This window comes from Thermobia domestica, chromosome 16, assembly GCF_964235325.1.
Source record: "Thermobia domestica chromosome 16, izTheDome1.hap1.1, whole genome shotgun sequence".
NCBI classification, from domain to species: Eukaryota; Metazoa; Arthropoda; class Insecta; order Zygentoma; family Lepismatidae; genus Thermobia; species Thermobia domestica.
The window spans coordinates 136,976,209-137,003,894 of NC_137469.1; the positions used below are offsets into that span (position 1 = coordinate 136,976,209).

General features: G+C 31.3%; 1 protein-coding gene across 1 annotated transcript in view; it reads right to left on the reverse strand.

The window, feature by feature from the left end:
- Positions 1-299: 299 nt before the first annotated feature.
- Positions 300-27,686, reverse strand: part of LOC145673452 (tyrosine-protein kinase receptor torso-like) — a 292,790-nt gene continuing 265,403 nt past the window's right edge. Inside the window, exon 18 of the mRNA XM_081743164.1 lies at positions 300-26,132. Within this exon, the coding sequence (XP_081599290.1) occupies positions 26,044-26,132 (89 nt within the window). The 3' untranslated portion in view covers positions 300-26,043. The remainder of the gene's footprint in view (positions 26,133-27,686) is intronic.

The window sequence follows — 27,686 nt, forward strand, 5'->3', positions numbered from 1 at the left end:
GTCTGCGCTATCGGAAAGTTTGAGAACCACTGGGTTAGAGAACAGGCATATGCTATTCTGCTGCTTTCTAGCGACAGTATGAAGACTTCCAACAACTATTCAGTTTCAATGTCAAGGAAGGGAAGCCAAAGAGCGATTTTGGAAATCGATTGAAATAAAATAAAATAAACAATAATGTTGTGTGGGTTTTATCTTTGGGTATGCACTGGTTATCTTACATACATGAGATAACCGCCACTGTGCAATACATATGCTCAGTTTAGTTGATACGTACATTAACAAGAACTCAACGTATAATATTTTTATTTGTACTCACTTTAAATTACAATATAACATAATAGTATTTCGTACACTGATTGATATAATGATTTCAGTGTGCATTTTTCTTTAAGTACACAAGCTTAATTTGAGAACATGTACATAATCAAGATCTACAGCGTCTTCCAAAAATAAACGTTAAGAATATGACAATGGGTGGAATACAATTAAAAGTATTATAGAACAAGTTAAGCTTTCACTCTGTTGTCATGAGCTGCACATAAAAAAAAAAAAAAAAAAAAAAAAAGACCTTTATGGATATAAAATAAATGCAAATACACTGTGAGCAGTCAACAAGTGCAAACGTTAACACTATAGAAGATATTGTGATGTGGAGACAGAAAAAAAAGTACGACATAGGAAGACAAATGAAAAGCAAACATAATGAAAACGAGAACACTATACAATTTCAAAAACATTTCAATCTATAGATCCAGGATATTGTTTTAAATTTTTTTACCACACGCATATATGTACAATTTGTATAAATCTTGTCTTATAGCTAAAAACATCAAGATGTAATGTACATGCGTTCGATGTTATATTTATAAAGTGTTTTTATACATATGAACATATCTATTCACGAAGATCTCGAATATATTTAAAATTTATACACACTAGAAAACAATTTACCTACATTTATTTATACATGGTACTATTTCTTTAATGACACTAAGCAATGCTAACTTTTTTTGAATGGTTGTGAAAGGCTGTCGTTGTCAGACTTTTGGATTTATCTTTTAATAATACGTAATAAATTAAAGTTTAACAGTGCGCGCGGAAGAAGCCATTTTTAAATAGGAAACAGATTCATGTATAAGCTTTCAAAGGCAGCAACGTTACTAAAAGAAGATTTACTCAGATTTAACTGTGACCCTTAGTACATCATTGTAGAATATCATCCAAGATTAAGAGCCTGACTTACTAAAAGTAATACAAAATTTACCATCTTTCTTCTTCTTGTTTTTCATAAGTGAAAGGAGATAATGAAATGCAACTTACTACTATCATAGATAATGTTATTCTACAACAGAAAATGTCAACCTGAACAATTTTCAGTGTTGCTATCCAAGAAATTACAGTGTTGCCAGAATAACATTTCTCCCAAAATCCAAGTTAAGGCAGCGACTAGAAGAACGAATTCAGCTGCATTTGATTACGTATCATGTTGTTTTGGTATCCTGTGAACTACTTTTTAAATAACATTATTATTTAATTTGAATAACTGTTAAAACTATTTTATTTATTACAAACTAAATACAACTATTATTTAAAAAATAGTTCACAGGACACCAAAACATGATACTTAATCAAATGCAGTTGAGTTCGTTCCTCTAGTCGCTGCCTTAACTTAGACTTTGGGAGAAATGTTATTCTCGTCACACTGTAATTTCTATAGATGGCAACACTAAAAATTCCTCAGGTTCATATTTTCTGTTGTAGAATAATATCTATGATTGTGCTAAGTTGCATTTCATTATCTCCTTTCATTTATGAAAAACAAGAAAAATTAAAATGATATGTGTTGTATTATTTTTAGTAAGTCAGGCTCTTAAGCAAAGTTGTGGTAAAATAAGGTACAAGGAATAAAAGATTAATGGATGTAAGTGGAAGCAGGCAACCAGCATGGTTGGGATCTTCTGTCCACTGTTACATTTTATTTACGTAATTCCCCGATATCCTACATTCTTTGGATATTTGAAAGGCAAGTCTGTGTGTGTGTGAATCATACTTTTTTTTTTTTTTTTTTTTTTAAGGCTGTTAACACATTTTTGTATGTACGAAACCACTCTGATACCTGTACAAGTTTGTGCTTCTTTCGTGAATTGCTTGAAAGATGAATAAATCAGTGGACAGTGGAAACGATGCATATATACAGGGTGTATCAACTTTGAAAACTCAAATTGATTTATTTATTTAGCTTACTGACATAGTTTTGATGTCATTTTGTAGCGATATTATATATAATATATATTAACCTAATTCCTAAAGAGGTTCAATGGGGCTTCCATTGGTGATGCGACCACATTCCATCTGAAGTCTCACTTGCTCTACGTCGTCTTCAGACGTACGGGGACGACCTGAAGATTTGTTGTGTCTTAGCGAACATCCACTTTTAACAAAACGCTTATGCCACTGATAAATAGTAGGCCTACTAGGAGCATCTTTATCATACTTTGTACGAAAATTACGTTGCACAGTTGTTGCAGACTCGGATTCTTCAAACCAAGAAAACCAGCTAGCACGTTCGGAACCAGTAAAGGCAGCCATATTTGTTGCCACTTCCGCTAGCGCTTGTGAGCTTGAGAAAACTTAAGCTTAGTTTTAAAAAAAATCTTAATATAATAATAAATAGGGACGCCTATTGGAAAGAAATATATTCAACCATTTAGTTAAACCAATAGGTTTCTATTACTTGAGCACTGAGTTCGCATTATTTGATAGTGTTGAAAAATGATGCTCGTTTGTTTCAGCTAATTTTCACACAGCGAAAACTGTACAGTTAGTAACAAAGCTTTCAACATTTACTAATTAGCACTCTCTAATTATTCAACTCTGGAGCTGTCAAAATGCAAACTTCAAAAACTGTTTATTTATTTATTTAATTCTATGATATAGATAGATACCAAATATTGTTTGAATTACTAACCAAGAGGAAGAATTTGCAAGTGATTTATTTATTACTTACAAAATCGGTTGGCTACTTTTGTCCAAAATGGTGCTGAAGTTCAGCTGAATACAACGTAAAAATGTAAGTGAAACATTTTGCAACCGTTAAAATGTTTAACTATAAAACTAGAAAATGAAATGAAATCTTTAGTTTTACGTCCCACGTTTATGGCGATTAGGCTAAAGGAGACGGACTATAGAACTTGAAAGGAAGGGTATACTTCTATGATGAATAAGTATTAAACATGTGATCAACAAAACTCATGAAGAAAAATCCGTTTAAAAGTATATCTTATCAATAATCAGTATCTGTGAAGAATGTGTGAATTAGCTCAATGTAATCTGTTCTATACCAGCGAAAAACGTGCAGAAGATATTTTGGTTTGTTTCAATGGTATCAATGTACATTTATCCTGTTAAATAATAATAATAATAATAATAATAATAATAATAATAATAATAATAATAATAATAATAATAATAATAATAATAACCCTATATTGCGCCGTGTTAATCCAAATTAACAAACCATGTTGAGCGTGATACTTTGAAGGTCATACCGTAGAGTGTGCCACTCCTGTTTCAGGTTGTTTCCTTTATGCCGTGCCATCTGTTCTGAACACTCATAATTACATCTGTTGCGGAAGTAGATGTTTTTCAGCAGTTTCTGTTGCGGGCGCGGACACAGCGTGCGTGGATGCATTGCTTTGTTTATTTTTGAAGCAAGATGAGTCGAAAACAGGGAATTTTTCATTGAAAAAATATTTTTCTAGAAGGTAAGTGTCTCTTGTTTATTTTAAGTGATTGTATCTTATCATACTAATTTCATTTTTTATTTTATCGTCCGAAATGTAATTGTATATTCTGATTAACATTGAGCAACTACGAACCCCTTTTACTAAGAATCAAAAATTTCTTCGATAGGCCTAATAGAAAGTTTGAAATGTTCGTTTCTTACCCTCTTTGCTTTAATTTTGTTATCTTAGATCTGAAAATTTATTGTCAGCTCATGGAAAGCATTGTTGCGTGCCGCATATGCTTTCAATGTTGCCAACTTATGAATGAAAATAATCCGAAGTTGAACACGAAAAAAAAATTACTAAAGGCAAGAACGTCATTTCCGATATCTTCCTCTATTGATTTCGAATTTATGTTATTTTGAAAATCTCTCTCTCTCTTTGTCTATCTTTCCTTTCGGTTACCCCATTTGTATTATTTACTGATTTATTGCTCGATAAAGATTCTTGAAGACTGTAAAAGCTTTATGTTAAATTTACAGATGAGCAAGAATATATTTTCGGAGAAACGACTCGTTCAGCCATATATACCGCCTGATGACAGTGAGGATGAGCAGCTACAGGTAAGCGATGATAATTTAGAAGGAGTTCTGGTTTCAGATGATGAAGAATGGCGTCCTAAATCTGAAACTTCAAATGAATCAGAAGATATGTTCAAAATTATTGTACTCGAGTACTTTTCTTTGATTTCATTGAAATCGACACTTTCAGATTAGTAAATTGATTGAATCGTTAGTTTTTTTTTTTTTTTTTTTTCAGATGAAACAGTAAATGCCAATGCCAGTCATTCTACAACTGCTGCTAGTTATCAGCCCCAATGGAAAATAATAACAAGAAATGATTCACCTCTTCAAGCACCATAATAGAAATCGTGTTTGTCTTCTCCAAGTGAATTCAAATCTCCAGTTGAATATTTTCAAATGTTTTTAGTCCTGATATTCTGGAGTTAGTCTTTCGTGAAAGCAATTTACATTCTAACCAGAATTACCTCAATAAACCTTTAAAACTAACTAAGTTAGAATTAGAAATATGTATAGGAACAGTAATATTCATGTCCATTATTCGTATACCAAGGACAAGATTGTATTGGAGTTCTTCCTGTAGAATTCGCCAAGTTGCTGATAACATGTCTTACGACATTGTGTTTCACTTCAATGAAAAATTGTTTCCTGTCATTCCATACACAATAGGTATGACTTCATTTTATTCATGAAAGATGTTAGTAATTCCAGATTAAATGTACCGTGTTTCAGCATACCTTAAAAAATACATATTGTTTACTAAAGCATGTTATAAAAATCTGCACAATACTATATGTGTTAAGTTTGTAACTTGTATTTTGAAAGTTTGTAATTTGTCTAAAAGAAATTCTGTATTGTATTTCAATGAAAAATTAAACAAATCAAGTTCATAATTCAAATACACAATTCTCCTGACGGCATATAGTAAATGTGTGAGTCAAAATTTGTTATTAGTTCGTTTTGGATACGCGAATGCGGTAAGAAAAACATCTAAATATTTTTTTCTCGAAAAAATAAATAATTTGCGCAACATAGGGATAATAATGTGTAAATCTTAATACGAAAATAAAACCCTATGTTAAGTAAGCCCAGAAGAGATGATAAAGATATGATCAAGACAATATTTCTGCACGTCTATTAATGATAAGAAAGTTCTTGATTATTACGGCATAAAGAGACATTATGTACATGCAACGCTTTGCTACAACTCTCAGAGCATTTTTGTTAGAAACGTTTTCAGTCAAAAGAAAAATCAAACATTTTGTAGCAACACTGATTTTCAAGGAAAGGATCCTATTAAATATTTACATATATTAAAATCGAACAAGTATTATAGGCAGTGGCGTATTTAAGGGGTCTTCTGGGCTTAATCCCCCCCGACATTTTATTTACTATATTAAAGTAAATGATATATCTTGCAGAATTTTCACATTTCCAGGACTAAAGTTAGTAAAAACCCCCAAAACAAAATCGTACTGATTATAGGTATTTAAAAAAAGCCAGGAGCTTAATACAAAGTTTCCCAACCTGGGAGTAATACCGGAAAATATTTTTAAATATCATTTTGAATTTCGTTCTGAAAGGCATATTTTTTAGTTTTATACCTACTGTTAAGAACAACAAAAAATAGGTCTATTAAACATTTTCAACAGGTGCAGAGTTGTTTAAAAGTCAATTTAAATGAAAGAGATACGTTATGAAACTAATGAGAACTGCATATTGAAATGCCAGAATAATGCAAATGCAACAAAACCTGCATATTGAAATACAATTAAAATTGAAAGCTAATGAGATACCTGATTTCACTAGTGCGGCAATGTCCGGTTTAATCTCCGTGACGCACAATATCAAGTAATTTTAAACTGACAAGCGATTTCTTTTCTTTGTTTTAATGCTTACAATAGAAGAAAAACTATTCTGGCCAATGGTAGTTATTTTGAAAAAATATGATGGACCGGAGTCAATATTTGTAATAGAGATGCAAAAAAGCCGGCTTTTTTGAATCGATGGTTTTTTTCACATAAAAAGCCGGCTTTTTTGGAAAAAAACCGAGAATTTTGGAAATTTTGGCTTTTTTCATTTTCATGATTTTTCTATTCAAATAGCTTTCTTATAGTATATTCTATAGTTAGATAAGATTTCCACGACCTGAATGCCATATTTAGCTCTGTAATACACCATCAAGATGGATGGAGCACATATTTTACGAATTAAAGCTAACATGAAGAATGTAGTATTTGAGGGCAATTTTACAGGTTATTTAACTTTATTTTAACCTTTGAGTTATCGACATTTTTTTCCTTCTCTAGATCATTTTAGTTTGTCATCCGTGTTTCATTTCTAAGAGCTTAGTACTCCAGCTTCTAGCACGAAAGTTAAACTTACGTTTTTCTATATATCCGTCAAAGCATACGTTTTTCAATATGTCCGTCAAACCGTATTTGCACATTTCTGTTATACTGTAGTTGTGCAATGATTTAGCAATAATTTTCCAGATACAACCTTGAATACCAATTTATACAAATAATCAATAGCGGATTTAGAAAAGTACTTTGGGAGGGGTTTCTCTGATTGTTTCGTTTTCTAAAAAGTCCTAATTTTATTTGGGAGGTGCTTGAAGTTTATGAGTACAGGCATAACTCATATTTCGTTTCGTTTATATGTTTAGCAATAATCTTCCGGATACAACCTTGAAGATCATTTTATACTGAGAATCAGTGGCGAATTTAAAAAAGTGTTTTGGGAGGGGTTTTCTTACTACTAATGTTTAGTTTTTCTAAACATTCGTAATTTTTATTTGACGGAAGCTTAAAGTTTATGAGTAAAGGCATAACTAATAGATATTTCGTTCGTTTTAGACATTCCACAATTTTGGAGAACAGGCTTCAGTCCGAAAGACCGATCATCTAACCTTCGCAAAACCGTCACTGCTGGTAATTAGTAATAATAACGATTTAAAAACAATAAGAAAGGAAGTCGGCCAACTCCTACACTCCTAGTCGGCCAGTACACGCACTATTTCTACATTCTCAGATGGAATGAAGGAAGGCTTTGTCAGAATGGTCGAATGCTGGGTTGAATCCCGGACTTCCCGATAGAAGCGCAAAAGCCAACCACTCAGTCACGTTTGTTGTGCAGTTGTATTTAGCTTAACTTAAATATATTCCGTAGTCTTTTTTTTTTTTTTTTTTTGTTGTTGTTGTTGAATCCCTCTTGTTAAAAATTCAGAAAACTTGAGGACTGGGTAAAGCGTGATGGTGGTCAAGGGCGCCCATGTTGTGGTTTCTAAGGAGGGGAAGTATAAGCGACGTTTCAAAAATAGTTTCAAATTTTGCTGTAACTAATGTAAAAATCCTATTGGATTTTCAATATTCTGAAGTACATTTTCCTCTAGCAAGCGCCCCCTTAACCCCCCTGATGGGCGCCCTTGATGGTGGTTATAAAAAACTTGACTGTAGAATTTCAAGAATATACAGAACCATGTGCTGCCTTTAATTGTATCATACAAATCTAAGTATTTCTCTTATGTTTTATTTTAATTTTATTTTGTTTCAAAAAGAGGGTATGGAATATTTTGAAGTAAAAATACTACATACAATTTTGCTAGTTATTTGTGTATTTTTTGAAAGAAGTTTTTACTCTTAGGGTTGGCTCGTTTACACCAGCTGTTTTTTTTAAAAAAATAACTGGTTTAAACTAAAAAAATTAAAAGAACAAAAATGCGAATCGTGTGAACTTCATAGTGACGTTTCACATGTCAAACCATCTGCATTAGTCTTATTTCATTTTCACCTTTTAATCAAGGTGTCCCATGTTCAATTGTCGGTCAAACCACAACCCTTCTTTCATGTGTAAACCAAGTACTCTTTCGGATGTCACTTTAAGCGAAAGTCTTCTCCTTGATAACCTCGGTATTACGTAAGGATGTTAAGCCTAAACATACAAAACGAAACCAAATTATATATTTCTGCATGCCTGTTGTTTTATAAAGAAGCGAAGGCTGCTTAAATATATTGATTAAAATTGGTAAAATTTATCGATTGCCTACTTAGCTTCCAACATTAGCTTGGATTGGACTTTCAATGATACCTACATACTAAATTTGTAATTTAATACCTCAGTTTTAGAAAAATAAACACACTGCTGAACAAGACTGCACTTATTTAACATAAAAACACATTTACACGTGACGTTTCGATCTTCTATCCAAGATCCTCATCAGACGTACACTCGAAACGTCACGTGTAAATGTGTTTTTATATTAAATAAGTGCAGTCTTGTTCAGCAGTGTGTTTATTTTTCTGATTTTATTCGCAAGACGTTGACTATGATTGTGTGTCACTCAGTTTTAGCGTACTGATTATAATACGTTGACCTTTAAATTTTACATGCAAATTAAATTTTACAGGATTTTCCCGTTATTGTTTTACATTTAAAAGAATGACGGGATTTTCCCGATGGCTAGGGCGGGAGTTTCTCAATTTAAGAAATTTACTGACCGGACTTCTTTAAGCTTATGGGACCTCTTCCAGCATAACCCCGTTGTTGAATAATAACACCAAGGCGAAACAAACTTATTTCTGTGAATATGTAATACAAATACATAAAGCAAAATATCTAAATCAAAAAACCTGGTTTAAACCCCAAAAAAGCCTGGTTTAAACTGCCGCCCCAAAACGGGTTTTTGGCATTTTCAGAAACAACCATGGTTCTTGCCAACTCTGCTTACTTTTGTATATAGGAGGTTATAATGTGTTTATTATATACATTGGTTAATCCTTTGGAATTCATAATGTAAAAATGTTGAAGTAAAATTGTTTAAAATATCTTTTCGAAATTCATGGTTTACTTTCGAGGTTTTATATTATTATCGGCATCAACCACTAATTAAATGACTTTCTGTGTTATAGAGAAGCGAAACAAAGTCTGCTTTATCGATTTAAAGCAGAATTTTGAAAAAAGCCCAAAATTTCCCAAGCAAAAAAGCAAAGCAGAAAAAACCGAGTTTTTTTCCAAAAAAGCCGGTTTTTTTCCGAGCCCTTGCATCTCTAATTTGTAATATGAATGAACTGATCAAATTTGGTTTTAATCCAGTCGCTTTGAGGGAAATTACTGTATCCACTATATACTAGAAATGGATTCTACTATTATAGAATTAGATGAAAATCGTGAGATCTCCGCAATAGGTATATTAAAAATCACACACAAGTTTATTATAAACCAGAGGATATAAGGGGTTCGCTGGTAAGAGTGATAAAAATGGGGGTCGTGATAGGAATTAGGTTGAGAACCACTGGCTTAATAGAACAACGAAGGCATTGGCATTAAGCATTTCGTTGAAATTATTACTGCTAAAATTCAAATAATGAAATTGTTCTAATAGCGAAAGTTAGATTAATTTTAACACCACAGGTCCTGATATAAGAAGACACTTATGTGGAATTTATAGAGGCGTTGATTTATTATAGTAGTTTGATTTTTGTGGTCCACAGCTAGTCATAAAATATGTTGTAAACAGAAATAGAAATCAATCGCGAACTGTATACATTTAATTTGGAACAGTCCATAAATAGGACTACGATAATTGAGATGTAAAGTCTAGAAACCCTAAGAGAATGTTAAAAGTCTGGAAAGTTAGAGAATTTGGCATTATACATTTCGTGTCCCTACACTTAGTTTATTTGATATGAGTGTTAAGATGATCTATATGTTTTCTGATCTTCATTTTAGATACCATTATCACAAGTCCTTCAACTACTACTTCCTATTGACAAACTACACAGCCACTTGTTCTTTATTTTTTTCTTCCTTTTCCTCTCTGGTGAAGTATTTAGCGAAAGAACATAAGGAGTACTTTCTTGCGCTCTATTATTAAGTAAGAGACTAAATCTACTGTATAACTTGTCTATCCTTTTCTAGACCATTTTTACTGTACGAAACGAGGACGGCGTAGAAGTGTATGTTCACTTTAGCAGAGGTTTGAGGAAAAAAAAATCATTCAAGCATGTGTATCATCCGCACGCTACAATTAAAAATGTTTTCATATAATCTGATTCAGAGTAAGGATTAAGTTAAAGCGTAAACGAAGTGCTCTAAGTATGGAATAAGTGAGCGCTTCTCTAGGAAAATTTGGAAACAGATGATGTCACGAAAGTTATTTTAATTAGCCATATGAGGCATATTGCAAGAGGTCAGTTTTTTCAAGAGAGAACTACGTATTTGTTTTCTTTTAATTTTTTTTTTTTTTTTTTTTCGCGGAGAAAACGAAACTCAAGAAATAATGTGACTTACCTCTTCGCAGATTTTTACATTTGAAACTTATATTCTAGCAGTCTAAGACTCGTGATCTCAAGAACTGTCTAACACAGTTTCAAATCACGGTATGTCCTTAATTTGAAGACGGTAATCCCAGCAAAAATTTTGCATATCATTACTAACTTTCTCAAAATTACGGTAAACTTACTTCCACATAGATTTAATATTTTCTCCTTCTAATATTCAATGCCAACGAAGTACTGCGTAACATCACTGTTCCATTTCCGTAATATCAACACAGTAACTGGACAGTTTTTGAAAATGTATGTTTTGGCAATAGTGCCCAATTGATTAAGCTATTACGTAAATATGCCTATGTGTATGATTACTACGCAGTTTTTTTTTTTTTTTTTTTTTTTTTTTTAAAGTAAGGTAATTGTTTCGGATAATACATGGTCTCAAAAGTCTTCTGACATAGGGTAACTCTGTTATTATCACAGCTAAACAAAATGCAAGAGGGGAAAAGGTTTCCAAATATGATGTTATCAATCTAAAAAGAAGGGATTTTTTAAACCAAACGAGCCGTTTGGGCTGTACACTCTTTATGCACCCAATGTTAAATGAAAATGGAACGTTGCCACTTACCTGGACCAACATAAGTGAATGAAGTTACTGTCTTTTACGCTAACGTAAGAGTATGCTGAATGGGGGCACGTTTGAAATGGGAGCTGGCCATCGACACGTTCGTGTAAAAGACAGTAACTTCATTCACTTATGGGTCCAGGTAGCATTTTCATTTAACATTGAGCGCGAAAGAGTGTATAGCCCAAACGGCTCGTCCGATTTAAAAAATTCCTTCACTTCAGATTGAAAAAATCATATTTGGAGACGGTTTTTCCCTATTTTGTTGTAACTCTGATAATAACAGAGTTACCCTACGTCAAGAGACTTTTGAGACATGTATATTCCTAGATTTTTAAATTTTTCCTGCTACATCATATTAATTCACTAAAATTAATATAGATTAATTTATAGATCTTTAGATGTTATAACTTCAGTATATGAAATTCATATTATTTAATTTTATTCTTACGTTGACTTAGGAGTTAGCATTATTTCTTACGTATTACTCCAAACCGTTCTACTACATCAGGAACACAGACTTCAAAAGCATGACTAATTAGACATTTTAAGTTTATGATATGTTAATATTATGAAACAACAAGTTATATTTGCAATACAGCGTATATTCATTTTCGCACTTTGATTTCTGATTAAGTGCTCAAATGTTTTGATATCAGCAAGGACGAACAGTACTTTTCGAGAAAATACTACACATGACTGAAAAGGAAGATATAGTGGAATATTGAGTGCTTCCGGCATCAACATCTAAAGATTGGTCTGGATATTGAACAACATTCATAACTGAACTACATTCAAGACCAAAATAAGAGATAAGACACTTAATGAAATCAAAACATTTCAAGATTCAACTCGACAATCATTCTGCCAATCCATGTTTTCAACACACTGTTTTGTGTGGCTATTAATACAATTCGCCAAAATGAAATGAAATTAAAGATATAATATGGCACAGCCCCAAGATACATAGAACATTGACAAATCTTTAAACAAACATCTCACGGCTTTAACAATGGAACTAGATAAATGCAACAACTGAGATAGTGACAGAAATAGGTTAAATTTGTGATAATTGATGGACTCAATAAGCAGTTTAATCTAATGCAACACTACGAAAAAGGAAGTTACATAAATAAATTACATTTTCTTTACAAAAACTTGTGCTTCTAGTTGGATGGTATATAATAACTTTCTTATATTTATTGAAGTTCAACATAAAAATGACATTTACATATAAAATAATGTACATACATGCGTCCCCTATATGTAAATATATACTTACAAATATACTAATAATATATACACAACAGAAATAATTACAAAAAACATAACAACATCGTGGTAATCGAGGATACAAAGAATAATAATTATCTAGACTGAGACTAGATTTATCAACTCTAATTCTCTATTCACTCAGGAGAGTATCTGTAAATGGAAGAGAAGATACTCAATAATATTATTTCGTGGCCTCATTCTTGAAATTATTGCTAACTGACTAGATTTGTGAATTTCAGCTTTCACTATCTTATTCAAAAAAAGAAAATCGGTGCTCGGTATTTATAATCTTTGTTTCTCACGTCTGTTAATTGTCCATTTAAATCAGTCACACAACTTTGTTGACTAAGTTCATAAATGGAAATTTGTGATCGATTAAGTTAGTCCCGAGAAAAATTTAGGAAAGTATTAAATCTTTCGACTGATGATAAAGAAGTACAAAAATTTTTATTGCTAGCTTTACAATCCTACAGAAACAGGATGGAAGGAATAACTGATATATTAGCATACCATATTGAATATTTTTCGACTCTGTAACAGGATGAGATTTCTCTTGCAGGACTTAAAAATGATGTTTATTGACATTTTTATTTATTTATTTATTTATTTATTTGTAAAATGAATTTAATCCTACTGAAGTTGATGTTTAATATTTCTGCAGTTGATTTCAACATCTAATGCTCAACATTATCTATAATTTTGAGAAGTACGAAAAGAAATAAGAGGAAACTTCAACATGGGAATATGTATAATTTTACTGTATGTGAAAACAACGTACATGCAGTTATAATAATAGAGAACTTTTATATTTATTATGCTCTAATTGATATTTTTTTCAGTCGAAATTCAACTCGCACTCTCTGGCTTTTAAAATACTCTAGCTCATGAGAGAACTCATTGAAAAGGGGAGCTAATGAGACTAAGATCAGTGACATATTGAAAGAGAAATCACCAATTGAAGAAAAGTATATCTGAATTTGAAATACTCAGCTTTTATGTATACCGAATATCATACAAAATGCTGATTCCTTCATTCTAATATCTCACTTAATTCTGAAATAATAAATAAAGGAACCAATCTTACATGAAAGCTTTCTTTCACTCTTTACTTCAAATGAAAAAAAAAGCACTAAAATCCACAAATCTAATTACCGGTTAACAATACATAATATACTTATACAATTCGTATTCCATTAAACGAAAATAAGAAATTAAGATACAAGATTTTAAGTCTTAAATTTCTCTTAATTAGAATTATCTTTCACATCAGTCTCTATCAATAAACTAAAAGGTTTTCTTAATTAAGGGAAACTTTATAAACATAGAAATTGTATTTTAATTTTAAATGATGCATTTCAATGTTTTACTAGTAAATATTTAGATAGAAATAATGAAATGAAAAAGAAATAAAATACATCACAAAGAATAAAATGTAAAAAGGAGATGGAATAGAAAGAAAACAATGACAAAAAATGTCAGACATTACATATAACAAACTTCACATAAATATATTTTTCTTTCTAACTGTAACAACAACTCAATAAACAAATTTTGATTTACTTACAAATAATAATAATAATAATTAAAAAAACATATAAAAATCCCTGCTTTTTAAGTGTGAAATGTTTTCCAACTTCAAAGAGAGAGAAAACAAACAAACAAACATAATTATGGTTAATCATAAATTACCATTCCAATAAAACTACGAAAAGAATAATCTATAGTTTCGAACTTTGTCATATTCAACTCGGAAACACTGGAACCATTTATGGCAAGAGGATAAAAATACTTCAATATTTTTCACTATTTAATCGCCATGTTCAAGCTTTGTACGTGTTTAAGATTCGTAAGTCTCATAAATTACAATTCATATACATTTTTAATTGTTTTGAAGCTATTAATAACTTCCTTTTATTTACATGAAACCAGCGTCAAATAAAATATTAAACATGTAAAAAAAATCTGTATATATACACACTATCTTTTTTTTTTTTTTTTCATTTTCAAAAATAATAAATCATTACTTTTCAGAAATAGATTGATTTCTTAAGTTTTCCTTTTTCTTGTTTGCCAAAGACAATAGGAAGATGCCTATGTATTTTATCACAAAAGTACCAAATGAACAAAAATGCACTGATTACAATTAATTATATTTCGTGAAAATAAATATGTCGTTGGTACTTATTTTGGAAAAGAATTTAATATGCAGTAGGTTCACACAGTGACAAATGCCTTCACTGGCTATCCTTACCATTGTATCCTTTTTTTTTTCATAAGATTATGAAAACAAAGAACAGCAGTTCTCTAATTCTTATAAAATCTTATGAACTGTTCCTTACTTGTTGCATTGAAAATTTCTGACTTCATACGTAACGCTTTATTATTTTGTAAATACAAACACTTTATATACTCAACGAAAGTTTCGTGGAGATGCTCATGAAGTCAATAATAATGGCTTTGGTTTGCCATCTGTAAGAACTGTTTTATTTTTAATTACTAGCTTTGTGTAAGAATTCGTTGCTTTATTTTTAATGTTGAGCTGTGCTAAATACACACACACACACACAACATGTTGTAACATTACAGTTTTGAGTTCATTGTTATTCAAATTAAAGCCAATTATAAAGGTATGTTGTTTAAACACTTGATATTTATTACTGACATTAAAAAAATGAAAAAGTTTAAAATCATAATGGCATAACAGTTCACCTAATGATGTTTTAGTTAGTTCAATTAACATATTTAAGACAGCTTTTAGTTCTTACGTGTTTTAGTATACAACAATCATTTTAAATATTTTTATTAAAAAGAACTATTATTAACTACTGTAGGCATACGTACTTAAAAAAAAAAAAAAAGTCGAGTTTTAATCTGCTGCTGACGCATAGTTATGACAGTTGCAGTACAGTTCCTTTTTCTTTTAATCATTTTCATAATTCACCTCACAAAAACTAGTTGAAGTAGTAGAACATCTTCAACATTTATTTTGAAAACGTACCTAAGTGTACATTTATATTGATCATTGGTACATGTGATGTTTGCAAGGCGAATTTGAGATGTTTTGTAAGCATTAGAAAGTAATGATAAAAATGTAAAGCTACCGGTAACAATATTATTTTTGTTTTATTTTAAGACATTCATGTTTTCCATGCTTGTTAAACTTGTATGCTGAAGCTCACTTTTTAGTGGGAAGTAAAATTCTCATTCATTTTCTTTTTTAAATATAAAAATATTTCCTTTGTTATCGACTATTTGTATCACAATAAATTATCCAATTTGAAAGTATGATAGCAAATACGCCTTCGCCCAAGTGGTATATACGTGTGGTCTCTGATTTAATTCTCGGTAAGAGTACTCAATTTCAGATATAAACCCAAGTAATGATTGAGATCCTACTTTAAGTAGCACAACCTTAGTGCTGAAAACAGACGTTCAACCACAATCAGTCAATTCGAAGTACAATTTGAATTACAATCTTGTTTTACGTTGAACACTCATCATATTTATAAAAACTTTCGCACCTGTACATAATAGTTTTAATATACAGCTTAATGGAAGGCTTTGAATAGATGAATATACGTCTAATTTACTATGAATACTCATATACATTTTTTAAAATAAGAGAAACATATTTGTATATATGAAGTTTTTCTCAAAGTATGTGACACATGAGCAGAAGAATTTTGATCCAACATAACTGCTATATAGGTATAAATACAAAATAAATAAGAGCAGATTTAGCTTGCTGAACAAAGGTCAGGTGCGCATGATTTAGGCTTTTTAGCATGCTAATACAATTTTTCACATGTGTTCTGAGTTTACCTAAAGAACATTAAGCTTATTAGGCCCTTCTCAGTAAGTAATATGGCGTGTAACATGGTTTTGTAATGATCAAACTGTCAGAGAGTCATCAAATATCATCTGTATCAGAGAATTGTACTATGACAACTGATCACATTTATTTTTTTTTTTTAGTTACTTATGATAGACCATAATGGATTTTAAGAACTTTTTTTTAAATTAGAAAGCCCTGGGATATGGAATTCCAATGAGACTAAATTTGCGAAATGGTTGATCAGGATAAAACTACTTTTAAATAAATACATAATAAAATACAATTTTTAAAAGAATTGTTTCCAACTTAAATATTCAAGTAAGAGTGAAAGTAGGTGAAAATTTATGACGCAAGCTGTATAGTTTAATGTATTACTAAAGAATGTATTTCAATTCCAATATTATTTGGGCATCCACATGATCAGGAACAATCTCATACTTTCTTACGAATCTATTTCAATATTAATGGTATCCGTTATTGATAAGTGTATCATACTTAGTTCAGTATTACAATATTTTGAAAGATGTTTCAAGAAAAGTTAGTTTTTAAGTATTTTTGTTACTTCTATAATTCAAAACATTTTCAAAACGTTTAGTCAAAATTTGAGTTCTGGATATATTATACATTTTATTTTAATCCATATTTGGAGTGTCGTATCGTTAGAGATATTCCAGATAAGTTTTCTTAAAGATGTCTTAGTATTAAAAGAAGCCAAGCCTACAGTTAAGTAACTATGGATATGAATAATTAATTTTTCTTTCTCACTTGCAGCCCAATCAGACCACATTTTAAAGAAATAATAATAATAAAACGAATTTAAAAATAAATACAGATTGGCATTAAATTCTGTCACTTCTTTGACGAAAGCTAAAACTGAATTCTTTCTCCGCTTTGTGCAGCGCGTTTTTGTTACTTTTCACAAATTCTTAACTGTACTTCTAAATAAAGTAGTGATATAAACTTTATCTCAAACTAAATCATGAAATTTACGTTAATTCATTGAATTTAGAAATCTCTTGTTTGTCTTTTCGGTAATACAATACAGTGTTAAATTGTGTCTCTAAAATGCTTTTGCTGCAAGTATAACTTATATGATCGTATTTGTACAATTATAAGTACAATTGTATATTCATTCCATTATTTTTGAACGAAATGGTCAACTTAAGTACAGAATTCGACACAATAAAGTTGTCTCTACATCACAGAAAATTCCTATCAAAATCATCTATTCAGTCTGGAGCTATTGAATGTGTTACGTATATATTCTTGCTGGTAACTGTACAACTTATTTTAATTATAATTGTGCATCACAAACTAAATTGAGTATTAGCTTACTTTGTACCTGCTTACTCACATTTACGATAGCAAAACGAAAATAATATTAATGATCATAATCAAGACACTTCTAGCAGTAGACGTAAAGACTACAAAGACAAGTGATTTTCAGCAGCAACAATATGGATCATAGTCTCAAAAAAATAAGAAAAGAATTTTTAAAAGTAAATCTTTTCGTTTTGGAAAACAGAAAGGTTAGAATTTAAGAAACCAAATACGTAATGCTACTGTTATAGTATGAAAAGCGCTAATAATTATCACACAACATAAAAATTTATTAGGCAATACAAAGATATTTCAGAAAATGATACATAAGACAAACATTAATTATTAATTTCAAGTCATTGCCAGTATTTCTTATATTTAATTATTTAATATTTTTAAGAAATATTTTTCATTAATACATTATATTATTATTATTATTATTATTATTATTACTATTATGTCTTTACTCAAAATTATTAATATACTGGAAGAATGAAAAATGTACTTTTACATTTCAGATCTACAAGTTTGTGCCTCGAAAATTTTTAAAAAATAATTGTATAAATATATATATTACTAATTTGTCACTAAATTTTTGGCAATTTGTAATTTGTATAAAAATACTTAAAATCTCAGTCCTCTTTTACTTGTTTTGATATGTAGGCACTTTCAATTGGCAACTACAAAACGTCCTATTCTTTTACAATCCCTTTTTTACATCACAATATTTTTAACAATAGGGCACAAGAAATTAATCTTTCAATGCAACAATTTGTCTTATTCCTCTAACATAGTCTTTGGTTTAGTACGGGATATAAAGTGACTAAATACACTATTTTTTTCTCTGTTAAGTACATTTTGTTTTAAATTTATTTTGGAGGTAGAATTCCAAAGTAGAAGGAGGCTGCCAGAATTTATGATGTCCGTAACATTTCGTTTCAGGTACAATTAACTAACAAATATTTGAAAATATTAAGTATCACTTGTTTTACGTTTATACTATTGAACTATTTCGCAAGAAGATACAACTTAAATACAGGTTTCGTTCTCGCAAATGGACATTAATGGTAGCAGTAAAATGTAGTTTATACCATTGCATGTAAAAAAAAGTTAATAAACCAATTAGTAATTATATTGAAATCACACAGAAGAACCTTTGATCTATTGTTACTCTCACTTAGCTAATACGCCCTCCAACTTTTAATATGATGTTCATGCTATGTTTAATAGGATCTGAATCTACTCAAGTTTCTTAGATTCTTAAATGCTGAAGAAATACCAGATAAGCGACACTTACAACATAGTTTAATTAACTTGTATTGTTGAGACATATATCGCCTGTTTATTTCAAGAGTAACATAACTCAAAAATAGCCCTTATTGACTTATGGGCAGAGAATGAAAGCTAATCTTGATGTCAATCTCTGGTAAAAATTTCACAGATGTGTTTCCAAAACGGCGTTAGAGAGCACTTGTGTAGTTCTTGCTCCGAGTTTTTTTTAATGCGTTTCAAAACTTTCAAACGCTTCTCCTGAAAAGTTAGGAATTTTGAGTTATGTCACTCTTGAAACAAATAGGCGATATGTCATATAAAAGTTCGAGTTTATAGAATGCAACTTTATGAATTCAATCTAACTGTGTACAAAAATTGCGTTACCGACTATAAATTATAACTGGAATACGAGCTCGTCAAATGTGACGGACGCTCTGAAAACTTTATTATTTATTGATGTGCATGTTTTGTTTTTGCAGAGTCGGTATCAATTGTCAACAACATAAGGTAATTAACAGATCTGTGTAATGGTTAATATCTGAATTCTGTGGATACAAAGCGTGGTTCATAAATTCACAACAGAGCAATAAATATTAACGCAAAGAGTAAAAAAGTGCCTGACTGGACCGAAACTCGAATCCGGGACCTCCGGGATACTGTGCCGATGCGTTAACCATTACGCCACCCACTCCGCTTCCCAGAACAACCACTCACTCTCGAGGTCCTTGCTTTCATCTCGGATCAGATGGGTTGTATCACAGACTCTTGCTGTGATTGGACAATCCTGTGTCCATATCCGACCACCTTATGACGTTTGTGATTTCATATATACTAATGAAAGGAGGAAATCGATTTTTTTTTTATTTCGTTAGTATATATGGATAACCCACGTGGTTCGAGATGAGAGCACCGACCTCGAAAATAAGCGGCTGTTCTGGGAAGAAATTTTTTGAAATATTTGAGTTTTACGTCCCACGATTATGCTAACAAGGCTAAAGAGACGGATAGCGTAGTAGTTAATACATCGGCATGGTATCCCGGAAGTTCCGGGTTCGAGTCATGGTCCAGTCAGTCATTTTTTCACTCTTTGCATTAGAATTCGCACCTATAGAAGATTTGGTGTGTAAGATAAAAAGAAAAAATCAGTTGTTTCCTCCTTTCATTAGTATATACAGTAAATATTAGTTCTAAACTGTTGGTGGAAAATATAAGAATAAATGTAGTTATTTCAAGAGAAATATTGAAATACTTTCGTGCAAACAGCCAAGCTATTTGTAACTGAAAAATAAAAATAACGATAATAAACAGAAAAACGTAACTGAAAACGTACATGATTTACTGAGAGATGGAAGACCCAAAACAACTGCATCTGACGAAAACAACTGTTTTTTAATCAGTTATTTAAACTCCTACTAGATTCGTGGAAAGATAACCTGAGTTCGCTATTTCACGAACCAGTATACATCGTATTCTAAAATAATTGCAACTGAAATCGTATCGATCACGTTTGTTACACAGTTCATCAGAAGATTATGATCGGATGACTACGCCAAACTTCTTGTGTTTTCAGAATAGTTTTTAATCCATTAGTGCATAGCGTCCAATATATTGGACGCTCAGAAATTTCAGGTTAATTCAGAGGGAAATAATTTTAGATGTGTTCATTTATTTCAAGCATAATGTTAGAACTTGACGAAAGTTTATTCGTTACATGCTGTGACAATTATGTTGTTAATACTTTGGAAGAAGAAAAAGAAGAAGCGAAATTTTTTTTTTACAGTTTAGCTGTGACTCGCATAGTATAAGTGAAATGTTAAACTGTTATTATTACTATTATTTGTTAAATTATATTCACATTGTCTTTGAGTTTAAAGTTCAGGGAAGACGTTAGATAATACGTGAATTTTATTTCTACAATAGCATGGTCTTTATAGACACAAGTATTAGCATGTTCAATATGTTGGACACAGACACGGTGGGCCATTTTTTTTTTTTTTTTTTTTTTTTTTGGTTAATTTTCTGTGATGGGTAGTGTGGTAAAGATGCTATTTGTGGGACTAAGCTCACACAAAAATTTTGACATTTTTAGGTTAACTCCATGATTTGCCGAAAATGCCTTGAAGGTATGCTCATTTTTTAAAATTATTGACAATTGTTTTGAGCAGTATGCATATGCATATTCATGTTTAGAGTTCCAAATGCCTAAATAAGCTCCGAATAAGTATTATTTAAGTGCTATGTGTCTTCTAAATTAGCTGATTTTTTTTTTTAATCGTCTCATGGTGTATAAATAGGCAAAACCTCTAAGTTTTGTTACTATCTCCCCCCGGTTTCTTTCATTTGTCTGTTTATGTTCCTTGCAATTACAGTGAAACCTACCTATGATGGGCACCATCGGTTCCACTGCAAACTTACAAAAAATGAATTATTATTGACAGAAAAATTATTATTTACTGAGCATAACTTTAATGATGTGAAGTGAGGGCGGATATTCGGAGAAGAGGGAGAAGGAAAAATGTAGAGCCATATTATATATATATATTTAACAACATTGTAACGAGAGCTATGTACCTTGAGATGTTGCACGATGAGAACATAAATGTAATCTGGTAACAAGAATGACTTCTTTCACGTTGTACAAGGATTCCTGAATAAAAGTTTTATAAAACAGATCAGATGTCGAAATAGAACAAGTTGCTTCTCTAGTTCTTATATCATCCTTTGCGACTTTTGACTTTGGGGAATCATTAAGTATAATGTTCTTCCACACAAGCCTAGAGATTTGGATCATTTAAACTGACTCTTGAAGTAGAACTTAACAATATAACAATGTTGAGAATAATGTCCAACAATATTGAGAAAAGTATATCGAAGTGAATGTAAGATATTTTGAGCACCTTTTGTAGGAGTGCAATGGAAATGAAATATGGAAAGCAAAAACCAATACAAGCACAATTAGAAATTGAAACAATTTAAGATGTAGGCGAAGGTATTAATATATTTAATAAATAGGTGAAGTTGAAAGTGTTATAATATTAGTAGTTGTTCGTAATAAGTGTCAAATTTATTAACCAATATTAACCTTCTGTTTGTCGGTAAGCGACTTTTGAGACACCATATATAAATTTATATCCATTAAACTTTTGTCAGTAAGCGACTTACAACTTTATATCCATTAAACTAAGTTCATCTAACCTTTATAGACAAATAAATATAGGATATTTACTTCAATGATTGCAAGTCAATGATCCTGCTTGACTAAATGGATGTTTTGTCTTGCAAGAGGTGAACGACTTACAGGCTAATTTTATACTCATAGCTCTAGAGATTCAATTCTTTCTCTTCTTCTGCTTTCCAAAATTTTAAGTTTGTTCCTGTCCAGCTATCCAGTCCCGTGCTTTCGGTAAGAAATTAAGAGTTATTTTAAAATAGGTTAATAAGGATCTGACAATTCTGGACGAATTCTAGACTCTAAAATATCGGTGGATATCTTACTCCTAATTACTGTAATTGTTTATGTTTTATGTAAAGCCAAATGACTGTACTTTCATTAAAAAAGTTTTCAATTTCAAGAGAATATTAACTCATCCTTGACGAATTTCTGTCCTCTAGTTGTTATAAAATTGTTTTTCTTAAAGTTAGGCTTCAGTTGATTATTTCCTATTTTCCACTCCATGAGCTGGAGAAAGCATATAAGTATATTTTCGCTTATAAAACACCAAACTTAATAATTGAAGTATTTTTGACACAATTTTGACCAATTTTCACACAAATAGTAAACAGTTTGGATTAATAATGGAATAACACTGTAGTACGAAAAAGTTCAATCTTCGTAATTCAACTTATGGACTCTAGTTTACTATAAATATCTTTTCAAGTGTTCTTGTGGATTGATCTCAGCGTGAGAGGGGAGGGGGATCTTTGTAAAAAAATTCTATTATGCAATATAAGTATCATAAATGCACCTAATAAGCATCTATATTTCATAAATAGCCGTCCATTCAGAAATTTAAGAAAGTTAAATTACATAATTTTTGGAATTATTAAGCGTCTATATTTTATGAATAACCGTCCATTGACAAATTTAAGCAAGTTACATTACATAATTTTAGAAATTCGGGAAGTCACTTAAGTTATTGTATAACGGGAATATCGAACAAACTAGTAATACAAACAGTTCTTTTTTTCAATATCCACGATTTATCAACTGTTTTAATTATTTTTGTTTACTATATTGCGTACGAATGGCAGTTCTAAATCAATTATAAAAGTATCTTTGTATTTATCAGTCAAATCTTTAGTTAAAAATAAATAAATAAAATAAAATTCAACAGTATTATTAGGTTTAACGGGTGAAAATGTCCAAAGATAAGACATACAACAAGCAATAGAGCTCATTAAACTGAATATAATGACATAAGTGGGAGTAAATCCTCCTGCACAATTTTCGAGAAAAAACAGTTTACTTTTTTAAAATCTAAAATTTGCTGCTTGTAAAATATACGCAAAATTTCACATTTATACATGGTTCGTCCTTAGACAAGAAGAAACGGAAAAAGGAGACAAAAAATAAAAGAAAAACGAATATTGATCAGTTCCACAAAGAAGCCATTTTTATTTTATAAAAGGGAAAGAATCTCACGGGAAACTCATCAAAAGAATCTGGTGCCTTTCCATGACTGCCATTTTATTCAACTTCAATATTGCCAAGTTTTGCATCAATGACATACTCCCTATACTCAGCAAAAGCATCTACAACTGCGTTTCAGTTTTTCTTTAACTGGCCCTTAATCCCAGATTCTTAGTAAGAAGTAACTCTCCACTCATCATTTTTATTTTGTTATTTATTTATTTATTTATTTATTTATTTATTTATTTATTTTGAACTAATTCATTGATGTCGTCAGAATATTACGCCTTTAATACTGAGACAAACCAAAGGTCAATGTTAGCTTTTCACATCCTCGTTTTGTTGCTCGTGTATTAAAGTTTCTCCACAGGGACAAATAACTTGGCATATCCCGCTATTCTCTAAATTATGGGTTAAGTAACTTTCACCATCAGTTAGAAATGAACACTACACAGAACAAGAAAAAACTTAACTGACTATAAAATTTTCCTTATTTTATATAACAGTGAGATGTACAAAGTTTTTTTTTGCTCATACAAAGAAACTTAAGGACAACAAAAACGAATATATCAACTAAAATAAAGAAAGACTCAAGGGATGCAAAATCAAACAATCGACTTTTGATATATTTCAACATTTAAAGTATAATAATTCGTACGAGAATAAAGGAATATACTGGAAAATATTTCGAAGAGAAGAGATAAGATGATCGAATACATTATGAGACATGGAGGAATCTCGTTAGTAGCTATGGAAAGAATCAGAGAAGGAGAAATAGCTAAAGGAAGACGCGATGGAAATAGATGGACCATATAACACAAGATGGATGGAAGAACAAGTACATGAAAAATAAAACTTTGGCTCAGGATATGAAAGAGTGGGAAACTACATGTGAAATCAATCTAAAGATTACCGAAGTACGAATAAATTCATATGACATTAATGATATTCATTTTATTCAAGATAAACAACAATATAGAAAGGAGAGTGATGGAAATGTTTCTTATTAAAACCAAGAATCCAATATTAAAATTTGAACAGAAGTCAGTTACACAAAAGAGTGGGACTGCAGCTTTACAATTCTTTTCTGAATGTAGAAGGTATGCTAGTAGTTCAGAACTGGGAAACATTGAAGTCAAATAGTATTGCTGCTTCGGAATAACACCAGTTCACTTTGGCGAGTTTCCCGTAGGAATATTAATCTCAAAATTGCCTACCAGTGAGATTGGTCAATATTTGTTCGTCCTATACTTGTTCTTTATCGTCTATTTTAATTCCGTTTCTATGTCTAAAGAGGCACTGCAATATAGGTTTGATTTAGGATTTAGGATTTTAGATTTCTGGACTTTCGGCATCTATAGCCATGTTACTCCGGCATGTTTACGGGATGACGTCCCTCGGCGAGCACACTATTGAGGAACAAAGGATTGAGGAAGGAAGGAAGCGGTCTGGGACCTGTATGTTAGGTACAGTCCGCAGCAAAAAATCTGCAACATCAGCATGTAAGTTTATTGTGAAACGACGAAGTCTTTTGCTCCAAAATAAGTGTGCAGGGGAGGACGCTGAGGTTTTTCCTGGCGTGATTCGTACCACTAATACATTATGTTGATTCCCTGGGCTGTTAGACGTAGTTTCACATTAAACTTACATGCTTATGTTGCAGGTTTTTTGTTGCGGACTGTACCACCCCGGCATTTGCCTAGTGTGAATGAGGAAAACCCAGGAAAAACTCATTCAGGATGGCTGGCCTGAAAAAGCTTACACTTTTTCGACCGAGTGCCCCCACCGGGAATCGAACCCGGGACCGCTCACACTGAAGGCCAGAGCGTTAGCGACTACGCTACACGGGGCCACGCATATAGGTTTGAAACACTGCATGATTTTTTTAACTGAAGACTTCAATGATAAGTTGAAAGATTTTTTTTTATACTCGCTATTCTAAACGCCCAAAAACTTTGAATGTGGAATCAAAAGATATAGCTATATAAATCATGACTTCTACAATCCGAAGTAAATATCCTTCTGACAAAAGTAGTAGTTATACTTGTACCCATACCATTATTATATCAGTTACTGTACTAAAGTCATTTAAATATAACACCAAATAAAATAATCGTAACTGGCTGATAAAATTGATTAAAATAAAATAACGTAATAACTTTACACGTATTAATTATAACTAATACAGTAACGTATTCATTATCAGTATTAATTATACGTAATAATTCAACAACCATTTCTTGATCTGGGTAACAATTAAAAAAAAAAAAAAAAAAAAGCAAATACTGGTAACTCAGATGTAATAATAAAGAAGTACATTTGCTACGGAACTACCACAAAATCTGGCAACCCTGGAATTAATACAGTCTTACATGTTCTTCTTTGGTTGAGAACAAAAATTATGGATGTTGGTCCCTGATGAGAGCGTTTGTACTTTTAGTTGAAACCAAATGTCGTAATACACAGATTTCTACCTCATTGTTTACGAAAGATTAATTTTGAGCACATTTAGAACGGAGATTGAGGACCTGTTGTGAGTTCAAAATATTGAGCATGTAATGGTGGCTCTGAAATCGGTGTCCGTTTAATATCATAACCTAGAAAAGAAAAGAAAGTAGACATAGTATAGACATATTAGAAAATGAATATTTGTTATATCTACAATGCATTTTTAAACAACTGTAATATTTTCCATTATACAAATTTTGCTTTTAACAGACTTAAATCTAATTTAAACTACTTGCTGAGCGAAACAATGCGTGTATTGTAATAAATAAATAAAAAAAATAACATGTAACAGTTTCGCCAACAATTCACTTTTTCTTCATCAGACACTGTGAATACACAGGTAGAGACAGATCTAATATAAAGAACAAAGAAGAACTTCCCTGATTCCTGATTGGCTAGCATGAGCTACTACAGCCAATTCCCTTCTACCAGAAACGAGAATACCCCTCCTCCTCCCATTCTTCTTCTTCTTCTTCTTCTACTACTACTACTACCACTACTACTACTACTACTACTACTACTACTACTATTAATACTACTACTACTACTACTACTACTATTAATACTACTACTACTACTACTACTACTACTAATAATAATAATAATAATAATAATAATAGAAGAAGAAGAAATAACAGTAATAATATAATAAAAATGAATTTCGTTTTACAATGAGAAATTACCGTAGACTTGCAAACTATGCAAATTCAACACTCGAATTTAAAGTAGTACATCTATAAGTACTGGTTGCAGTAGAGTAATAAGATCAAACAGAGAACCTGTTCCTTAAACATTGAATCCATATCAAAAAGCCATTACTCGTTATCTCTCACAGTTTTTGGTCTATTAAAGCTAGCATTAAATCCGGAAGTGGTACTGATGTCTATCATTTCCGGTTGCAGTAAAGTAATAAAATCAAAGGCGAAATACACCCTTGATACTGAATCCATATACAGAAACTGCTTGTCGCCAACTATTTTCATTTTATCCATTCTGTGTTGTAACCGGAATATCGTAGATTTTCATCATTTCCGGTTTCAATAGATAAATAAAATTCTAGAAAAATAACTCATTCATAGGACACTGCATCTGTGTCAAAAACAGTCTTTTAATATTCCTTACCGTTTTCGCTCTATGCAAATAAGTATTGGAAATAACTATTAGAGACCAACCACTTCCGATTTTCGTACTTCTGCGCGTGGTGATGATGTGTATGTGTCGTAATGTGCTCTGCCATCTAGTTTACTGTAAAGTTGACTAGCGATCCAGCTTAAGACGCTAAATTGAGTCCAAGAAAACGTTTGCTGCTATTTATTTCTGTTTCTGTTCAACAGCGATGAAAGTTGAAACTGGAAATGGTTGGTCTCTACCACTTCCGGTTTGAATAAAGTGTTAATGTAGAAGATAAAACTTATTCTTAGGATGCCGAATCGATTGCAATAAATTGCTCTTCGATATCATTGTTTTCGCTCTATGGACATCAGTATTGAATTGGAAGTACTAGTAAGTATAAACCATTTTCGATTTCTATAGAGTATTGTGGATGCCGACCATATATTCCCTTGAAACGATGAATCAACTGAAAAAAAAAAAAAACCAGTTGTCGCTATCTATTACGGTTTTTGTCTACGGCGAGAAACGTT